Source organism: Leptinotarsa decemlineata, unplaced genomic scaffold (assembly GCF_025532065.1).
Source record: "Leptinotarsa decemlineata unplaced genomic scaffold, Ldec_3_MD MMD2_tig00026361_RagTag_RagTag, whole genome shotgun sequence".
NCBI lineage: Eukaryota > Metazoa > Arthropoda > Insecta > Coleoptera > Chrysomelidae > Leptinotarsa > Leptinotarsa decemlineata.
Window position 1 is genome coordinate 5,269,487 of NW_027412704.1, and position 18,179 is coordinate 5,287,665.

General features: G+C 35.9%; 1 protein-coding gene across 19 annotated transcripts in view; it reads left to right on the forward strand.

Annotated features, from left to right (window-relative positions):
• pHCl-1 (pH-sensitive chloride channel 1) overlaps positions 1 to 17,911 on the forward strand; it is a 212,294-nt gene extending 194,383 nt beyond the window's left edge. For 4 of the 19 annotated variants that reach the window (XM_074184953.1, XM_023164538.2, XM_023164568.2 and 1 more), the window contains 3 exons: positions 1,038 to 1,094; positions 3,548 to 3,670; positions 6,544 to 17,911. In XM_074184953.1, the coding sequence (XP_074041054.1) occupies positions 1,038 to 1,094; positions 3,548 to 3,670; positions 6,544 to 6,708 (345 nt within the window). In that variant the 3' untranslated portion in view covers positions 6,709 to 17,911. The remainder of the gene's footprint in view (positions 1 to 1,037; positions 1,095 to 3,547; positions 3,671 to 6,543) is intronic. The other 15 variants (XM_023164560.2, XM_023164593.2, XM_023164615.2 and 12 more) reach the window with 8 other exon arrangements.
• The last annotated feature ends 268 nt before the right edge of the window (positions 17,912 to 18,179 follow it).

Sequence of the window (18,179 nt, forward strand, 5' to 3'; positions counted from 1 at the left end):
CACCTAGATGCAATTTTAAAAGTGACTCTGAAAAAATCAAGTAGGCTGAAAAACTTCCGGAAATGTCAGTTTCTGATCCAGAATTGTCTCAGAAATCCAAAAATGTTACAATATACAGGGTGTTCCATTTAAAAATTCAGAACCGGAGCCATTTCCGCTGAAACCGGAAGTGACCGGAAAGTGAAAAATATGTGAAAACATTTCTCTCCACATACCATTCAACTATACCAAATCTCATTTCAATTCTCCTAATAGTCTAGAAATTATGACTTGTCTAATAGATTCGTTGACACCCGGTAGATGTAGCTCGTATTTCTTCAGGTGTGAACACAGTGCTACGAAAGGAAAATCTACTCAGAGAAAAAGTCCAGGTCATTTTTGAGACAGAAAATTGTTAATCTAGGATCAGAGTCTCATTGGCCCCACAGTAGCTACTTGATGGCGAAACATTCTGGGTAGATATTTCGTTTCCGGCACTTCTAGCACGTTACCTGATTATAAGTTTGCAATATTATTGGGGATTGAACGAAAAACATTTAGTTTTCACTTAACAGCTCAGCTACTATCAACAAAGTGTTGAAGTGAACATTTGTGTCAATTAGGTTGGCTTTGGTCAAAAAGTAAGTTCTTCTAAGATCACAATTATATAATTGAAAGAAGAAGAAAAAAATCGGTAGTTCCCCAAGAATAAAATAAAAAAAGAATACATGTGATCATGTATTCCACTTGTATTTGTATTTGTAACTGCAGTTTCGTCCTACAATGACTTTTTCGAACGAATACAATAAACTTCTGAAGTATTTTTAAATGGTTTACTTTGAAGTCAAATTGTGACAGTTACAGTACAGAACCCTAAAATAACAATATTAGTTTTCTTGCTATTAGACTAGATTATTGAAGTACAAATATATGTCGTTTTTTACTACCCTTACCAACACCAACACGTGTTTCTCCAAATCCATTCTAATAAATATGACCCTGTATGTATTATCCTATATAGTCTGCTCAAAAAACTTATATTCTTTAATCAATATTAGGAGACCGCAGAACAAGAATACTATTCCACATTCTGTGAGAGCCCCCAGTTTTTTAGAGTAAGTTTGAAATTCATAATGCCACCGACAGATAACTCAACTAAAATTACTACCTGGAGGCTAACTTTATGGTTTGGGTGTGTGTCCGTCCACTTAATGAAATTGGAATTTAGATATATCATGTCAATAAAGAAGTAACATCAAAACCCGATCGCTGCCGACACTGTCAGTTGAGATATCAAAATAGTTTTGCCTTTGGGAGAGCCGTTTGATCATTGCAAAAGACGAAGAAAATGGTTATAATTGCAATATTTCACGAGTCATTTCAACAAATGACTCGTAACGTAACCGTGAACATGTTGCGTTACGGCCAAAATAGGGGATACTGTTGCATGCAGTCTCTAACTAACCACTTTGCTTTTATATGTGTAACCGTTAGAAGCCGAACCACTAGCCGTTGCATTGGATAATTGTTACGTTACGCACAGCGACAAGTTGAGACGAGTGTGTAGGTGACACGTATCCTTGAATGAGCTCGTGTCGTAACCTCGTTCGGTTACGTTTCGGGATAGTCACCATATATCGGTTTTCAGCCGTCGCGTCGCCTTAAATACTTGTTATGTTACGCACAGCGATAAGTTGGGACGAGTGTGTGGATAACGCGTATCTTAAAATTAGCTTGCTTCGTAACCTCGTTCGTTTCCGTTTCGGAATAAACAACATATGTCGATTTTCAGCAGTCGCAATGAATGATTGTTACGTTATGCCCAGTGACAAATTGGGACGTGTGTGTAGCTGGCGCGTAACTTCGAATGGGCTTGTGTCGTAACCTCGTTTGGTTACCTTTCGGGATAGTCTCCATTTGTTGGTTTTCAGCCGTAGCATTGGATAATTGTTACATTACGCACAGCGATAAGTTGGGACAAGTGTATAGGTGACGCGTATCCTTGAATTAGCTTTCTTCGTAACCTCGTTCGTTTACGTTCTGGAAAAACCAACATATTTCGATTTTCAGCAGTCGCAATGAATGATTGTTGGGACGAGTGTGAAGGTGACGCGATCTTTGAAAGATCTTGTGTCGTAACCTCGTTCGGTTACGTTTCGGGATAGTCACCATTTGTGGGTTCTCAGCTGTCGCATTAAATAATTGTTATGTTACGCACAGCGAGAAGTTGGGACGAGTGAATCATTGCAAAAGATGGAGAAAATGGTTACAATTGCAATCCCATTCATATTTCAGAGGCATTCCAACAAATGACTCGTAACGTAACCGTGAACATGTTATTTCAAAGCCATAATAAAGAATACTGTTGCATGCAGTCTGTAACTAACCACTTTGCTTTGATACGTGTTACAAGCCAAACCACTAGTCGTCGCATTGGATTATTGTTACGTTACGCCCAGTGACAAATTGGGACGAATGTGTAGGTGACATGTATGAGCTTGTGTTGTAACCTCATTCGGTTACGTTTCGGGATAGTCACCATTTGTCGGTTTTCAGCTGTCGCAATAAATAATTGTTACGTTACGCACAGCGAGAAGTTGGGACGAGTGCATCATTGTAAAAGATGAAGAAAATGGTTATAATTGCAATCCCATTCGTGATATTTCACGACCTATTTCAATTAATGACCCGTAACGTAACCACATTGAGGCCAAAATAAGGGATATTGTTACATGTGGTCCGTAACTAACCACTTTGCTTTAATACGTGTTACAAGCCAACCCACTAGTCGTCGCATTGGATGATTGTTACGTTACGCTCAACGACAAGTTGAGAAGAGCGTATGGGTGATGCGTATCTTTGAATGAGCTTGTGTCGTAACCTCGTTCGGTTACGTTTCCGGATAGTCATCATTTGTGGGTTTTCAGCTGTCGCATCAAAATAATTGTTACGCACAGCGAGAAGTTGGGACGAGTTCATCGTTGCAAAAGATGAAGAAATTGGTTATAATTGCAATCATATTCATGATATTTCATAGTCTAAGCACTTTCGGTGGTTACGTTTCGGGATAGTCACCATTTGTCGGTTTTCAGCCGTCGCATTGAATAATTGTTACGTTACGTAGAGCGATAAGTTGGAACGAGGTTATAGGTGACGCGTATCTTCCAATGAGCTTGTGGAGCAACCTCCTCTGTTTGCGTTTCGTAATAACCACCTTTTGTCGATTTTCAGCCGTCGCATCAAATGATTGTCAACTATGCGTATTTGTGGATGTAGATGTTGAAAAATATTCAAAATGACTGAAGTGAAATCATATGATTCCTGTATTAGCAATACTCCCAATGAATTACAGAAATATAATACACGGCGTTTTTCTTATTCATACTTTCTTTGAACCATCGCAATTCTTATGTTTACCATTACTTCACAACATTTCAAGCTTAGTTTCATTGATTGGACTTCTCTCCTACTTACTGTATACTTAGTAGACCAAAAACTAACAATACTAACCTACATAGCTAGCATTATCGTTACATAGGAATAAAAATTTGATATTATTTCTGTTCAGGGAGACAAGAAGAGAGACTCTGCTGTGCCCAATGAGATAGTCACGTGTACAAACTGCGGGCCAAATCCATGCACGCATGCGGCAAACAACGGCTGCGCAGAGGTAAATAAACCTTCATTTATGGTAGGTTATGATTTCATAATTACATTAGTAGTGTGTTTTTGTGTTTAGTTTTAGTTTGGTGATGCTTTCATCTAAGCCAATTTATCCCTAGTTTCTATATACATTGGATCTATACATACAGTGGTGACGTAAAAAGTCTCCCCTTTTTTTTAAACTTTGAATGAGACAAAAAATAAAGTTAGTACCTTGTGGAAAGACATAGTTTTCCTAACTTTTTCCAGTTATCTTCTCAACACTGGTTCAGGTTTTGAAATCAGTCCAGCCTTCTCTAAGTAATCAGCAGTTTTGTATTTTATATTCAAATAAACGACAATATCAATAAGCATTCCATTCAAAACCCAGTCCCAATGAATGTCCAAAATTTCATTATATTATTTTTAAATATTTTTGTTTGCAAACAGATTTGAAAATTTCCAAAAAACGAAATCTAAGGGCCCCATATCAGGTGGCGGGCCGTCCTAAGGAATCACGTCTACTATTATCCAAACCAATGGTTTGGATTAAGTTCCATCTCACTGAGTTGTGTTTTCAGGTAACAATTTTATTAGGTTTGCCTGTGTTACTTTATCTATAACAGATCCGATATGATTTTACAGGCAGCTAATACACATAAAAGCACTAGCATAAGTCAAATCATCCGAGAGTACAGAAATTATTCAAAGAACATGTATGGAATGATTTTGTGAATAGACTCCCTCAGAGTGAATTTCTAAAAATTTTTGTTTCAAATTATAGGTAATGTTAATTAATTTTTTGTGGATTCTTAGAAAGAAAATATGAAACTGCTGAACATTTCAGTCCAATTTCCAAAATGGAAGAGAATTGTGAAAAAGCAACGTCTAGACGTTTACTTATTTTCTGAATATTTCATTCAGATGGAAATGAAAACCAGAATCAGAGTTATTGTGAAATAAATCGATGAAACCAAAATATTTTCAGCCAATACAAAGAGAATGATATCAATCCATGATGAGTTTAATGAAAAACAGAAATTTATTTCCGAAATCAAGGACAAGGATCAATATTCATAATCATCTCATATCAGATGATAAATCGAGAGAGTGGTTATTTGTTTCGATAATCACGGTTTAAAATATTCTATTCTTGAGTGTTCATTTTCCTCCCTTTTAAATAATCAACTTCTTGAATATTATATAATCATAAGCATATGATTATATGATATATTCATGATAATTATATGATATAATCATATAATTATGATAAAATGATTATTGATTATCATATAATCAAAATCTCTGATAATATGAAAATACGAAAATATTGTGTTTTTTTATATATTATTTTTATTATTTTAGACTCAGATACGTATAAAGGGTATTTGGGCAAAGGGAACCAATCCTTCATAGAAAAATATCCTTAGTACGTCAGTGTATCTATCTATCTATCTATGAATTGATTTTATTTATCACTGTGTGAATACCGTTCGATTTTTTGCAATGGAAAGTGAAAGCTTAAAAATCGCAATAGTTGAATATTGTATAAATGTCAATCTCTTGGAATCATTCAGAATGCTTGCTATACATTCACTATACATAATGCTGTAGTTATGGGCATTAGATGAAAGTAACATAGTTTTTATGTTTTAGTACAACCTCTAGTACAACTACGACCTGCTTTGTTCATTGTAAATCACAATAAATTTTAAAATAAATACCGTCCGCAATAAACAACTTTGTCAGTATTGCCACTCTTAAAACTTATTTTTTGATCATGAAAATCGAGATGTTCTACGAAAGAGTATCGAAATGTGTTCAAACTATCTCATCTTCGAGTAAAAAAGCGCCATCTAACAACCATTGTCTATTGACTGGCCAAACCTTGAAATTGACTGCCGAAAAGTTTTTTGTGCTCTGATTTCTAATAATTACTCTGCAGTTAGAGTTGCGGTTGAGAACAATGGACCAATCTCGTTCCGCGATTGGTTTCGAAGCTTGCCAACTATGTTCCAACAAGTATTTTGATAGTTTCCCGCCATTTTGTTTGCTTCCTTAGACATCCATCTGAGCACTGTATTATATAGATATGGATGGCAGTTAGCACAATCGAAACAATCTGTTTTATCAATTGACATTGATTTACCAATATCAAAATCTACATGTGTCGCTGGTGAAATGAATTTTTGGTTGTATGTTTTTGTTTTTGTTAAGTGACCTTTATTGTGTCATTGTGCCATTTTTCACAATTAATCAAGATCGTTTCCTTTTACTAAGGGAGTAACAAACTTGATATCTTCTTGTATCACAAAAGATTGTATTGGCATGAGCATTGTAAGTGACTATACCACATAATTGAATAACATATTTCTGTGATTTTTTGTAAACGTTATTCAACTTTTGAATTGATCAATTGTTGGACATAAAATCATGAATAGTAGCTCTGAATGCAGCAAATTTTAACAAATCAGATTTTTCCAATTATTAAATTCAGATACGTGTTGAAATTTCGAAATTCACCGCCAAATTCCACTATCGATAAAACAGTTCCCTTTTTCATCTATCAGAGTGTAGTTGAAAAAACATCCACTGTAGCGCATTAGGATTTGTCCCTACCAGGCATACTGTTTCATATCTATACGTCATTGTTGCAATCTGTGAATCATCAAGAACATGTAATGCACTGTTTGGAACCTTTAGTGTAGTAATGGATATCACCAATGAAGATTGAACTAATAATGTTTGATGATGCTTCATTATAATTAAAGAATGTAGAAATACAGATGAAAATTAATTCAAAATGGAATTTAGATCATACTGAAATGAAAAATAAGATACTTGTTGTAGTTGCACTACTGGTTAATCATTACATTTAGCGTTTTACTAACCTCCATTTCACAAAAATCTAACCTTGAGTAGGCATGTGTCCTGCAGGTTAGAAAAAAGGAGCCGCCCCACCCCATCCGCGTGGCGAAAACCATCGACGTCATCGCCAGGATAACTTTCCCGACAGCATACGCAGTTTTCCTCGTGTTTTTCTTCTACCACTACAAGAGCTTCACAAACGTCTCACACGACGAGTGAGAACGTTAAACGATATTTTGCAAAAAACACGTACATATCAAGTTGAAATTATTTTGCAGTGAATTAAATCCAAGTGTTGGAGAAACTCGATATGCGTAGTGTAAGTAGTTTTTCGATTTATGAATCAATAATAATTTCTGCAATTTTTGCATCATGGTTCGCAAAACGTGTAGCTGTATCAGCACTGTATATAAAAAAGAAATATTTTCAAAATAGTTTATGTATACCACACATTCGAACTGTATTCACCGGCAGTCACAGATCATATTTACCTGGTACTACTGTGTTATATATACTCCAATACAAGAGAAACTCCTTTTCAGAATTCCAAGACTTTGATGAATGAATGAACTACAGCCGCCGCACTGATTTATGGCCGTGTAGTAAATCCGGCACGGTTTTACTATTATTATTATATATACGTATCCCACTGAAACATCTACGGGTTTATAGCTGAGTCACCTGTAAAGTAATACGTCATTAACTGTCTATCAATCCTTGGTAACCATTTCGCTATTGCCGTGTTTGTTTGAATTCAAATAAAATTTGGCAGCTGCTGTCACCAGATGCCAATTTCTTCACATCAAATTTTGGATGTTAGGCAAGTCCGAAAGAGGCTTGAATTCCGCCTCCTGCACTAGAAGGAGGTCTTTAGTTGCAGAGAGAAAAGATCTTAAAAATTCGCAGACACTTCCTTCCAAGAAGTTACTATGGTAGATTTTCAAATGAAAGCCTGATTAAAACCTTCAGAAGAAACTATATTCAATAATAAAGGAAATAATGGAAAAATATAAAATAAAATAGTTAAAGAACAAAAATACCAAAAAAAAATTTAAAAAAAACAATAATCATAACCAAATCTCGAAAAAAAAATTAACCTCAATATTTGTGCCTTCGCCGGAAATTACTATAATATACGAGAGTGACGAAATACTCTAACTTGGCCGATGATTTCTGACCGCTAAATATCTATAAGACAATTATTAGATCCACTCTGTATACAAATTTATTATGGCTAACTCTTTTCCAAAATTATAAAATGGTTAGTATATATGTATATTTAACTCACCGCTGCCTTTGTTTCCTGCTATTCAAAAACTTTTCCACTTCACTGCTCGATTTTCGCTACAGAATAAAAGACTACCCAAAATCGCCTATTTTTCAAGAATTAAAAAAATTAAAGATTCCACCCAGGAAAAATATCTCGCAAAACAAAATATACCGCCCTTGATTGACCGTCAAGAGAACCCTTCAAACTCCCAAGTTTTCGTACCTCCTCAAAATTCACGCAGACTTACTTCCCAAACAAAAACTTTCGCACCACTTCAAGACCGCTGCCTTAGGCGAAGAGTTCTCAGAACCCTCTGTCTTTTCTCCTTTCAAAAGCCAGGAAGACCATCACGAGTGCCTCGCCCCTCGCCTTTCTCAAACTTATCTTTTCATCGTTGCCCCCGTACGACGTAAGTCATCAAAAACATCTTTCGATGAGTTCACAAAACTTTCAATTCTGGGATATTGATATGCCCATATTAACATTTCGAGCTACGTGATAATTATATCTGACTGGGCATCACGCCGATGAATAGTGTTTATCTTAACACTCTCGGTCTATGGGTCACATGTGGCCTAAGTGCGTGGGCTTACACTCACCCTCCCTACTCTACAGATACAGAACACTCTCGGTCCCTCGGCAATAATTTAACGTTTTATGAGAGACAGTTACGGCATTTAAAAATAATCTGAATTGAATAAATACGTCTCTTCCCGAATTTAGAATTTATATTTCTATACATAGCTTTCGCTAGGTATTACAGCCGGTGAGAAGCCCCTTCCTCTAGATGTGCAGTAGATGTGTAGAAATCTGTTATCAGTCTGTTAGACTCTTCGAGCCCCCATGCCCCCTCCGAAGTGAGTGCCCTGAGTTGAGATCTCCCCTACACGGTTTCTGTGTGCAGAACATCCCATCTCGTCCATCCACCCTCGCTCCTCCGGAGCGGTCCTCAACTTACTGATGTGCACTTCAGCAAGATTGACATCTGACCTCTTTTAGTCGAAAATCAGCGTTCAGGTACTTTCACTTTCTAATCTGTTGTTTGCTTTTATCATGGCTTTACTAACTGAATTTTTGCATGGGGTCCCCGAAAACTAACCGGAGACGAGTGTCTTTTGTCGCGAGTAATTTTGTTCCTCAGTGAATCTGAAAAAGAGATGAATTCGAAATCTGGTTTGGAAATTTTCATACTTACCGGAGCCACGGCACAGCGACTCTCGGGGGTGATCTCTGGTTCTGCTTCGTTGGCCTTCTGTGTTTGTCCCTCTTTCGAAATTTGGGGTCATCTCTATTCAGTGCATTGTGTAGATCGCTTAACGCTTGATTGTCGTGCGCTCGAATTCTGTCAAACGTGTCCTCTGCGTGTTGTCTCATATATGCGTCTACGTAGTGTATGTTCAGGTCTAGATCCCAGAATATGTATCTATTCGGTACAAATCTTGGAGCATTTACAGCGGTCCTTACGTATGCGTTCATAAACGACTGGATCTGTCTTCTGTGTGTCGCTGCACACTGGCCCCAGGCAGTGCAGGCATACAGGATTATCGGTAATATTACGATATTTATCATCAGCAGCTTCACTTTCACTTTCATGTTGCTTCTTCGACCTATGATTGGTGATAGGTATTGTCGGGCAGACCTCGCCATTCCTATTCTCTGCCTGAATGTTAATCTTCTTTCTAGGTTGACCCCCAGGTATCTAGCTTCGGTGGTCCACGGAATCCTTGTCCGTTGAAGATGACGTTTCCTTCTGGGTGTACCATCCTTCGGGTGAACAGTATTGCCTGACTCTTGTCAGGGAATATACTAATCTTCCACAGGTTGTCCCATTCCTCTAATCTATCTGCGTGGTGCTGCAAGTATCTGGTGACGTGCGCTTGGCTTGCTGATCTCGCCAGCAGAGCTGTGTTGTTCTCCGGATTGGGCACGTCTGCTGCGTATACCGAGAAGAGGTGTGGTGAAAGGACTACACCTTGTGGGACCCCCGCTTACAGTAATCGCATGGTTGAGAAATCTTGTCCTACTCTGCAGCGGCATCGCCTATCAGCTAGAAAAGATTCGATTAATCTCACCATTGGTTTCGTGTAGCCAAAGTTGCTCATTTTGGCTAGAAGTTCGTCATGCCAAACTCTGTCAAACGCCTTAGAGACATCTAAGAAAAACGCTCCGGTGGATTGGAGCCGTAAACATTGAAATTCAGGACTGTATTCAGTTAGTGATGGATTTTAAAAGTAAATGCATAAACATATTTTTGATCACAGACCCAAACTGTACGCAGATACGATTTATTCCACTGGCCATGACTCAGTCGGAAGCTATAACACTTGGGCTGAAAAATCCCGGGCCTAAGAAAGAAAATGCGTTCATATTTGTTCCAAATTGGCTTTATCAATTCCAGTATCACTTTTGTAGATTCATTTTTTGCCTCAAAATAGGCCTAAGTTTCAGTAATAACATTTCTTACTGGTGAGAATATTTTTGAGGACAGCGAACAGCCAGTAGTCACTGAGAGACAAATCTGGCGAATATGGTATATGCGGGAGCAATTTGAAGCCCATTTCATTGGATTTTGCCATTGTTTTCATTGATTTGTGACACTCTGCATCCTCTGGCGTAAAATTAATCTATTGAAAACACTTTCCCAACATCAGAATAAAAATTACGGTCTCTCATCGCGTGTTTCGCTAACCAAGTAAGCGCCTCCTGAGGACGCTTATTTGGTTAGCGAAACGCGCGTCGATAGACTATAATTTTCGTTCTGGTGTTGGAAAATTGTTTTCAATAGACTGTACATTGTCTTGATGCCTTTCGTCGGCCTTCAAACGCTCCAATAACGCTATACACTAGCTGTTTATATTATTTTCCTTCTCAAGATAGTCAGTGAATATAACACCACGCACATCCCAAAATACCAAGGACATAACCTTTCCAGCCAAATGTTGTGCATTCAATCGCTTTGCACGAGGTTCACCAGTTGCTCTCCACTCAGATGACGATCGTTTTGATTCCGGAGTGAAGTGACGGATCCATGTTTCATCCATTGTCACATGTCGACCCAAAAATTCCGGTTTGGCAAGTTCAAACATGGTCAAACATTGCTCAGGATCATCAAGACGTTCTAGTTTTTGGTCAACAGTGAACTCGCGAGACACTCACTTTGGACAGACGTTTCTCATAGTCAAATGATCATGCAATATAAAGCCAACAAGTTCATTTTGATATCTTTACTGTGGAAGATAACTCACGCAACTCCACTTTTCTATCATCCAAAACGATTTTGTGGATTTTTTTTGTCTTCTGGTGTCACTGCCTCATTTGACGATCACCGCGTTCTGCGGCATTGGTGTCTCTACGACCACGTTTGAAGTCGCTTGAAGCAGTGTAAAATCAAAAACACGAAATTGTTTTTGATTCATTGTTTTGAAAATAACAAAAGCAGCATCACTCTTAGGACAATAACTCACAAACTCATGAGTAAAATATCAAAATATTTCAACAGCTTTCTTTTGAAGGTTAGTACCAACTGAAAAAGCGGTGAATGCAGTTAGATCAGCGCCATCTATGTGTTAATCCCGAGACTTTTCAGGCCATGTAGTAGTTCGCACAAGTTGAAGTAGCACTAGTGGGAAGTACTTGTGAATGTCATAATAGAAAAAACACGAATAGAAAAATGATTCAATAATTTATTCAGAAAATAATAAATATTAAGACTAATATAAATATTTCGTAGTTCAAATTGGAGATCCTTCATAAATAGAGGCATCAAAGTAAGTTTTTAAAAAAAGGGTTCTGAGTGAGAATTCACTTGAAATTCAGTAGACTTGAATGCAACATGAATGCCAGTATGCCAAATCTGTGATTCCCGATGTAATGCAGTTATTTTGAGAATCGTTCGCACCAAAAATTGTAATATTTGATTCGCTGCGGGTATGTCTACATACGCCATAAGATTTACAGTTAAGATATTGTGATATTTAGTCTCGAAATGACATTATTCATTGTTATTAATCATAAAAAAGTTCCCAAAAAGTACTCACATCATGGAAAACTTTTTTTTTGCACAAATTTCCCCTTTTTTCTCAGCAGATGAAAGCGGTGCACAATTTTAGTCTCTCTCAGGATATACAGGGTGAACGGAAAACGAACGAATTATTGTTTTAACCTCCCTGTATATTCTAAGGGTTGGATGAATTAATGATTTCCATATGGCGAGTTTTTTTTGGTGATCGATACTCTTTGTGAAAACTACTTCAAAATCTGCTGAAAATTCTCTCCATTTTGGAGATTTATTCTTTTCAGTTTTCATATGTGAAAATACACCATTGTTAAATGCAAAGGTTAAGGATGTTTTTGAGTTGTGTTCAGGTGTGTTTGATTGAATTCATCATGATCATTGATTATCTCAGGGTCATTTTCAATATTCTCAGACACTGTGGTTATGAAGAGATCGTTTTTTTAAATCAGACTTCAGAAACATTGAATACAATCGTGTATTTGGAGAATGCAGGAGATGATGCAGTACAGTACAGTATTAAATTTCTTTGTATATTATATTATTTTCATATGCATTTTCATATGCAACACAAGTTTGCCAAAAGTTTTAACATAACCTCAATTTTTATGATCCGTTATTTAGAAAGTTCTCACAGGGACATACAAAAATGTAGAGGGATCCACTAGAATGTATGTTCTAGTGGATCTACTCTAGGATGAGATTCAAGAAAATTTAGTTGTTTGGGGGATGTTCTGTATAATGAAAGTATAAAAAATATTTATCGGATATTTTCACCAGGATTTTTTTTAATAATAATTTGTTCGAGAAAGGTTCATTCAATTTTTCTGTGACATCAGACAGCAAATAAAATGTACCTATAAGAACGGTTTGAGATATTAAAAAAAATTAATTTCTTCTATACCTATATGTTAAAAAATATTTATTCAAAAGTAGAAAAATACAAGTTGTATTCTCGAAATTAGTTATTGAATTCTGTTATTATAATCTTATTGCATATAATTTTCGCATACATAAACTTGAATTTGACCCTGCGTAATCAATCTCTCACTTTTCTGTGATTATTGTTGTAATGTCAAATGTACCTGTATTTGCTTTCGAGTCGAATCGTACATTTTACATGAACTGTGTAATTGTTATTATCCTTTATAAAGTTTATCTGTCCACACTTTCCTTTGTAAGATATATTTGTGATTATTACCAGAGATATATTGATCGTTAATTATTTCTCTAATGTTTTCAAATCATCAAGCAGTGAAGGTTCACATACAACATTTCTGGCTTTGAGGACTCTTCTTATCGAATTGTAACAATTAGATGGACTCTCGTGTTATCTAGTTGCCTGCTTACAGCGAAAGCTTCAGAGAGACGGAAAGTGAGTTCTCATTCTTATATGTCTCGTGCTTTTTTTCTTTCACATAACCCGAAGAAAGAAATGATGTATACACTTCCTTCATACAAGTGGAGAAGAAATTAATATACTTATAGTTTTCCCAGTACCTGACGGATTGTTGAATATTTTCAAATTATTTAATGGTGTATTAGAAAGTAAGAATGGGTTAGTTTTATTTCAGAAAGCTATCCTTCAACATTCCACTGTAACAAAATTGTGAAAAATATCAACGAGGTTATTCGTTGTGAGAAATACATTTGTATTACTGTTACTTTCACTCTTTATATGGGTATTTTCATAATACCAGCTAAAATAGTATAAGAGCTACATGTTCTGTTTCATAAAATTATATAACACCTAATCGCAATGCCATTGTAAATATAACAATTGCAAAAATATTCTTCAGATTAATTTATGTACGAGTTAATTGTTTGTTTGTTTGAGAAAAGAAGTTTTCGCTTCATTTTTACAGAAGATAATTTCAATAAACAGATCCAATACGGTTAGATTTCTATTGGTTTGGACTAACTTATTTCCTGAAGATAAGACTTTTGTCGAGACTTGTTGAAATTCTATAGAATTTAAATGGCCACTGAATCAATACACCTCCATATCGATATGAAAACTTAAGTTGAAGACATTCACAATATTTTATTGGGTTCCCTATTCAGCTTCCATGCATTTCTCAGTTATAATAATATAAAGTTACTTGATTCAGAGTTCTCAAAATAAAAAACTGAAGAAGAGAATTGATAATTGCAGACGATTGTCACTTGTCTGACACTTGTCAAACCAATTCGTGACATTAATCAAATGAAATTTGGTAGCCTTAGTTTGCTCAAGGTAGTGTCATTGAGATTGAGAGTAAGGAAACATGATTTTTCATCATTTACCATAGACAAAATATTTTTCATTCGACTTCGTGTATAGATGAAAACAAATATGATATCTGGCTCCAAAAATAGTATGACTTGTGTTCCCTAAACAGCTTTCATGTCATTCCTCAGTTATAATGTTCTTTCAAGTTCACTTGATTCAGAATCCTCAAAGTGAAGATAGAATATGACTTCCTTCAGATTCAACTTCAGAACACAGAAATTTAAAAATATAGATAGGAACCTTGCAGAATACTTCATAGATTTCAATATAAATAAAATGTATATTTTTGGATAATCTTGACGAAAAACTATATGGATAGGGAAGACACAATCACAAACATTTTTGGGATGTGTTTTTATGATGGAGAAATAAGCTAGGTAGTACTGGATTTATAAATTTAATAATGTTGGCAAAATACTGATTCCACGCAAGTCTCTAAACTCAGTAATATTTTTTTTTCGACAAAACCTTAACCACTGCATTCTTCCACACACAGGGATTAACGTTTCCACAAAGACAGATATTTATTATAAGATTGATTTTATGAGGGCAACATAATTTAAATAATCTCAAGTTTTATTGATCACATTTTGATTTTATTTGATAATAACTAAAAACTTAAATACAAAATAAGCCAAGGGTTGCCAAGCTTGTTAGGAAAACAACTCAAGCTACAGCTCTACTGACGTCGCACGCGTTTTTTGTGCGTGTAGAATGGTTTCAAACAATTTTTCAAGTAATCAAATATAAACAATTATTTTTCGCCAACAAAAAACCTGCATGTGGCCTATTCGCAGCACTTCAACTGAACTTTAAGTGAATGACTTCTGTAAAAAAGTGCGGAAACTTCTCTTCGTTAAACGATTATTTATAACGTTGCATGAAAATTGCACGATTAGAGCGGAAAACTGTGATTTATGACTGAGAAGCGGCTTTGAACCAATTTTTAATAAGGAAAATATTGTTATCTCTACATAAGATGATAATTGCATTGATTTTTGTCTAGTCATAGGAGTTAGTGAATCCAACTTAGATTCCTTTATTCATCATAGTGAAATATTAAGAATCAATTCACAGTTACACTTACATATTTGGCATGACCCAAGCAATAATAATTGATACAACAGCATATTTCTCAAGAGATATGTGGAACTATCAATGGCAAAATTGATAGAAGTTTAAAAGGTTCGATTTGATGGCCAAATTCAATACCTAATTCCACTCTAATGATTGGGAAGAAATTTGTAAGAGACTGTAGGCTGACATAAAAATGTTTCAATATGTTTCAGCCAATCAGATTCAACTCAAAACATAATTCAAACAAATCCTATTTCGATCCAATTTTTCGAACTGTGCGAAGATAATCATGACTTGTTCTAAAAAACTTGCCATCAATATGGAAAGTGTAACTGAAACCAACCAAGTTTCCTTACAATATTAGCACATTTATAATGTAGGTTTCCAAATTTGTATATATCACTTATCTAATGTATATATCCTGCGCAAATTTTCGTCTTGATCATTATATCTAACTCTGGGTTGCTTTTGTTATACCTGATAAGTCGTCCATATTTGAGGAGAAGCCGTTGATGAAAAATTTTAAAATGTATAGAGCCGTGAATGTAGAATAAATAATATCGAAGAATTCGAAAATCGTTAAGATACACTCGTATATACTCACCAGCAGCAGGAAAAACAAACACCCGTTCAATATCTGGTAAAATTGCCGAAATTTTCTTTTTCAAATTGGGATTTTTATCGATGATTAGTCGGTCTGGTGGAGGATTTCATGTTTCATGATGTGCTTTGGAGAGGAAATGATATCGAAAATGATCTATCTAGGGAGAATTATACGAACTTCCAAATTATTCCAAAAGAAAGTAAATTGGAATCTATCAAGTTATCTTCAGAAACAAAAAAACAATGACAGGAAAACCCATGGAAATTACTTTCTCGGTCTATCTAATATCCCGTTTCACCTCCCCGAGCCTGTATATGGGCATTCGTCCTTCTGGGCATACTGTTGATCGAGTTTGAAATTTCATTTCGCGAAGTCACTTCCCATTGATTTAAAACACCTGATCTGAGCTCATCTAAGGCAGGAAGAGCTGGGAATCTGGCTTTAAATACTTCTACTAAGACCGTCTGAAACACACTCGATGGGATGAGAATCGGGGCTGTGCGCTAGCCATGCCGTCTTCATTTAGGAGTTCCATGACAATGCGGCAGGCATTAGGCATGTATCCCTGTGAAATTCACTCCAGAAAAATGCTTTGAATGAGACACCATAATCTTGCGTTCACTCTCAGCGGTCAGAGACTCCGCTCCTCTGAAAATATACCAACCTGGGGCTGAAAATGCACTTGGCTCATTTTATAATTTTATCTCCAGAGTCTCAGGCAACCATTCAAGAAACTTTGACAAAACCTAGACAACGTTTTCCAGCGAAACGTAATCTGGCTACTCGGACATTCAAAATAGTCACATTAAACCGTCTTCTAACGGTTATGACATGTTAAAAATTATTTCAAATATCTGCAGCGGTTGATTGACGATTTCTCAGCAATGAAGATACTATAAAAGGGTCACCATGATGAGTACTTCTTTTTTGGGGACCTGTTCCAGGATGCGAATGTAGGCTCCCGTCTCTATAAAATGGGCAAAGACAAGTTGCACTGTCTTGAATGAACCTCCGTATCTGTTGCCCACGTAAATTTGACTCACTCCGTCCTCCATGATAGCTCTTCAGTACATGCAACCGTTTCTGCGCTCATAGACATCTTGAAATTGCTGAGAATTGACACAATAATAAACACGTTCGACATCGATAAACATCTGGTATTTTACTCTGGTTTTATATTGGTGAATTGGTTTCTCTCGATTGGATTACCCATCCTTGTTTTGTACTGTTAAGAACAGGTAGCCAGATCTTATTAATGTTCATTACCTCTTTTTTTCTATTCGAAGTATTCCTGTGTTTTTCAATTTATGTCGCCTCTTTATATACCATATTGGATAGTGATTTTGAGTATCACAGAGTATTACTGTATTTTCAAATGAGATAATGTGAGTGCCCCTTCTTTGTTGGGAGCATTCCCATTTTAAGTGATTGAGTCCCTCATGTTCACAGATAAGTTGTGCCATTTGTTGTGGCTCGTGGTTAGAGTTTTTGTGCAAGTACCTATCTGTGTGTGTTGGTTCCCTTTTATAATATTTGCCGCAGTAGTAGACGAAATGTCAGACATGAATCCTGCAGACCAGGGTCAAAAAACCCGGAAAAAGTTCTCACACAAAAATGGTATAGTAAAAACGGTTTGAAAGTGTGTAGCATCCTCATAACAATGAAGTAAGAATAAAATAATAACTTCAATATCGTTGAGGTTTTTGTCATACTTAAATTTCAAAGACATGTCTCATCATTGTATTCATTGTTTACCAAATTCATGAAATTAAACGGAAAACAAATCATGATCAGAGCAATTTCATCAGAAATTGAAGGGTAGGTATATTTGTCGTGCTTTTTTTGTGAAGAGCCGTATAGTGAATATTTGAGATTGAGTTATTTCGAATTGAACATTGGAATGAAACATCATGTATAGCCTCAGCAAGCCCAGAAATTAATTCTAAGTGCTACCTGCAGCTTTAAAGTGACCTCATATAACAAATTTACAAGTATAAATAGAGCCAACCATGGTAGTACCTTGGCTTTGATACGCCTTTTGAAATGCACCATTCTACACATTAAAATTAAATATATTAGGTAATATATGTCTACATTTTGAATCTGATTTGATATTTGAACAATTGTTGACTCCTAAGTTGTACATATTTTCTTAATGTATATAAATTACATCGAATTTTTAAACCAGTTGCTATTATGTGTGTTTCATTCGTTGACAGTTTCAATAAATATTTTCATCTGCAGAATGTTGTTTCATTTCCTTCAGAGTAAATTGAATTGTACTGACGTGTACAAACAATTTCAAGTATTATTGAAAATACTGTAGATCCACAACAAAACTATCGGTTCCCTCTTCTCTAGTGACAAAAATCCCGTGACATTAACCTTTGTTATTAGTTACAAAATTATGTGGAAAATGAGATTACACGTCATTTATTATAAATTTCAGTGGTAT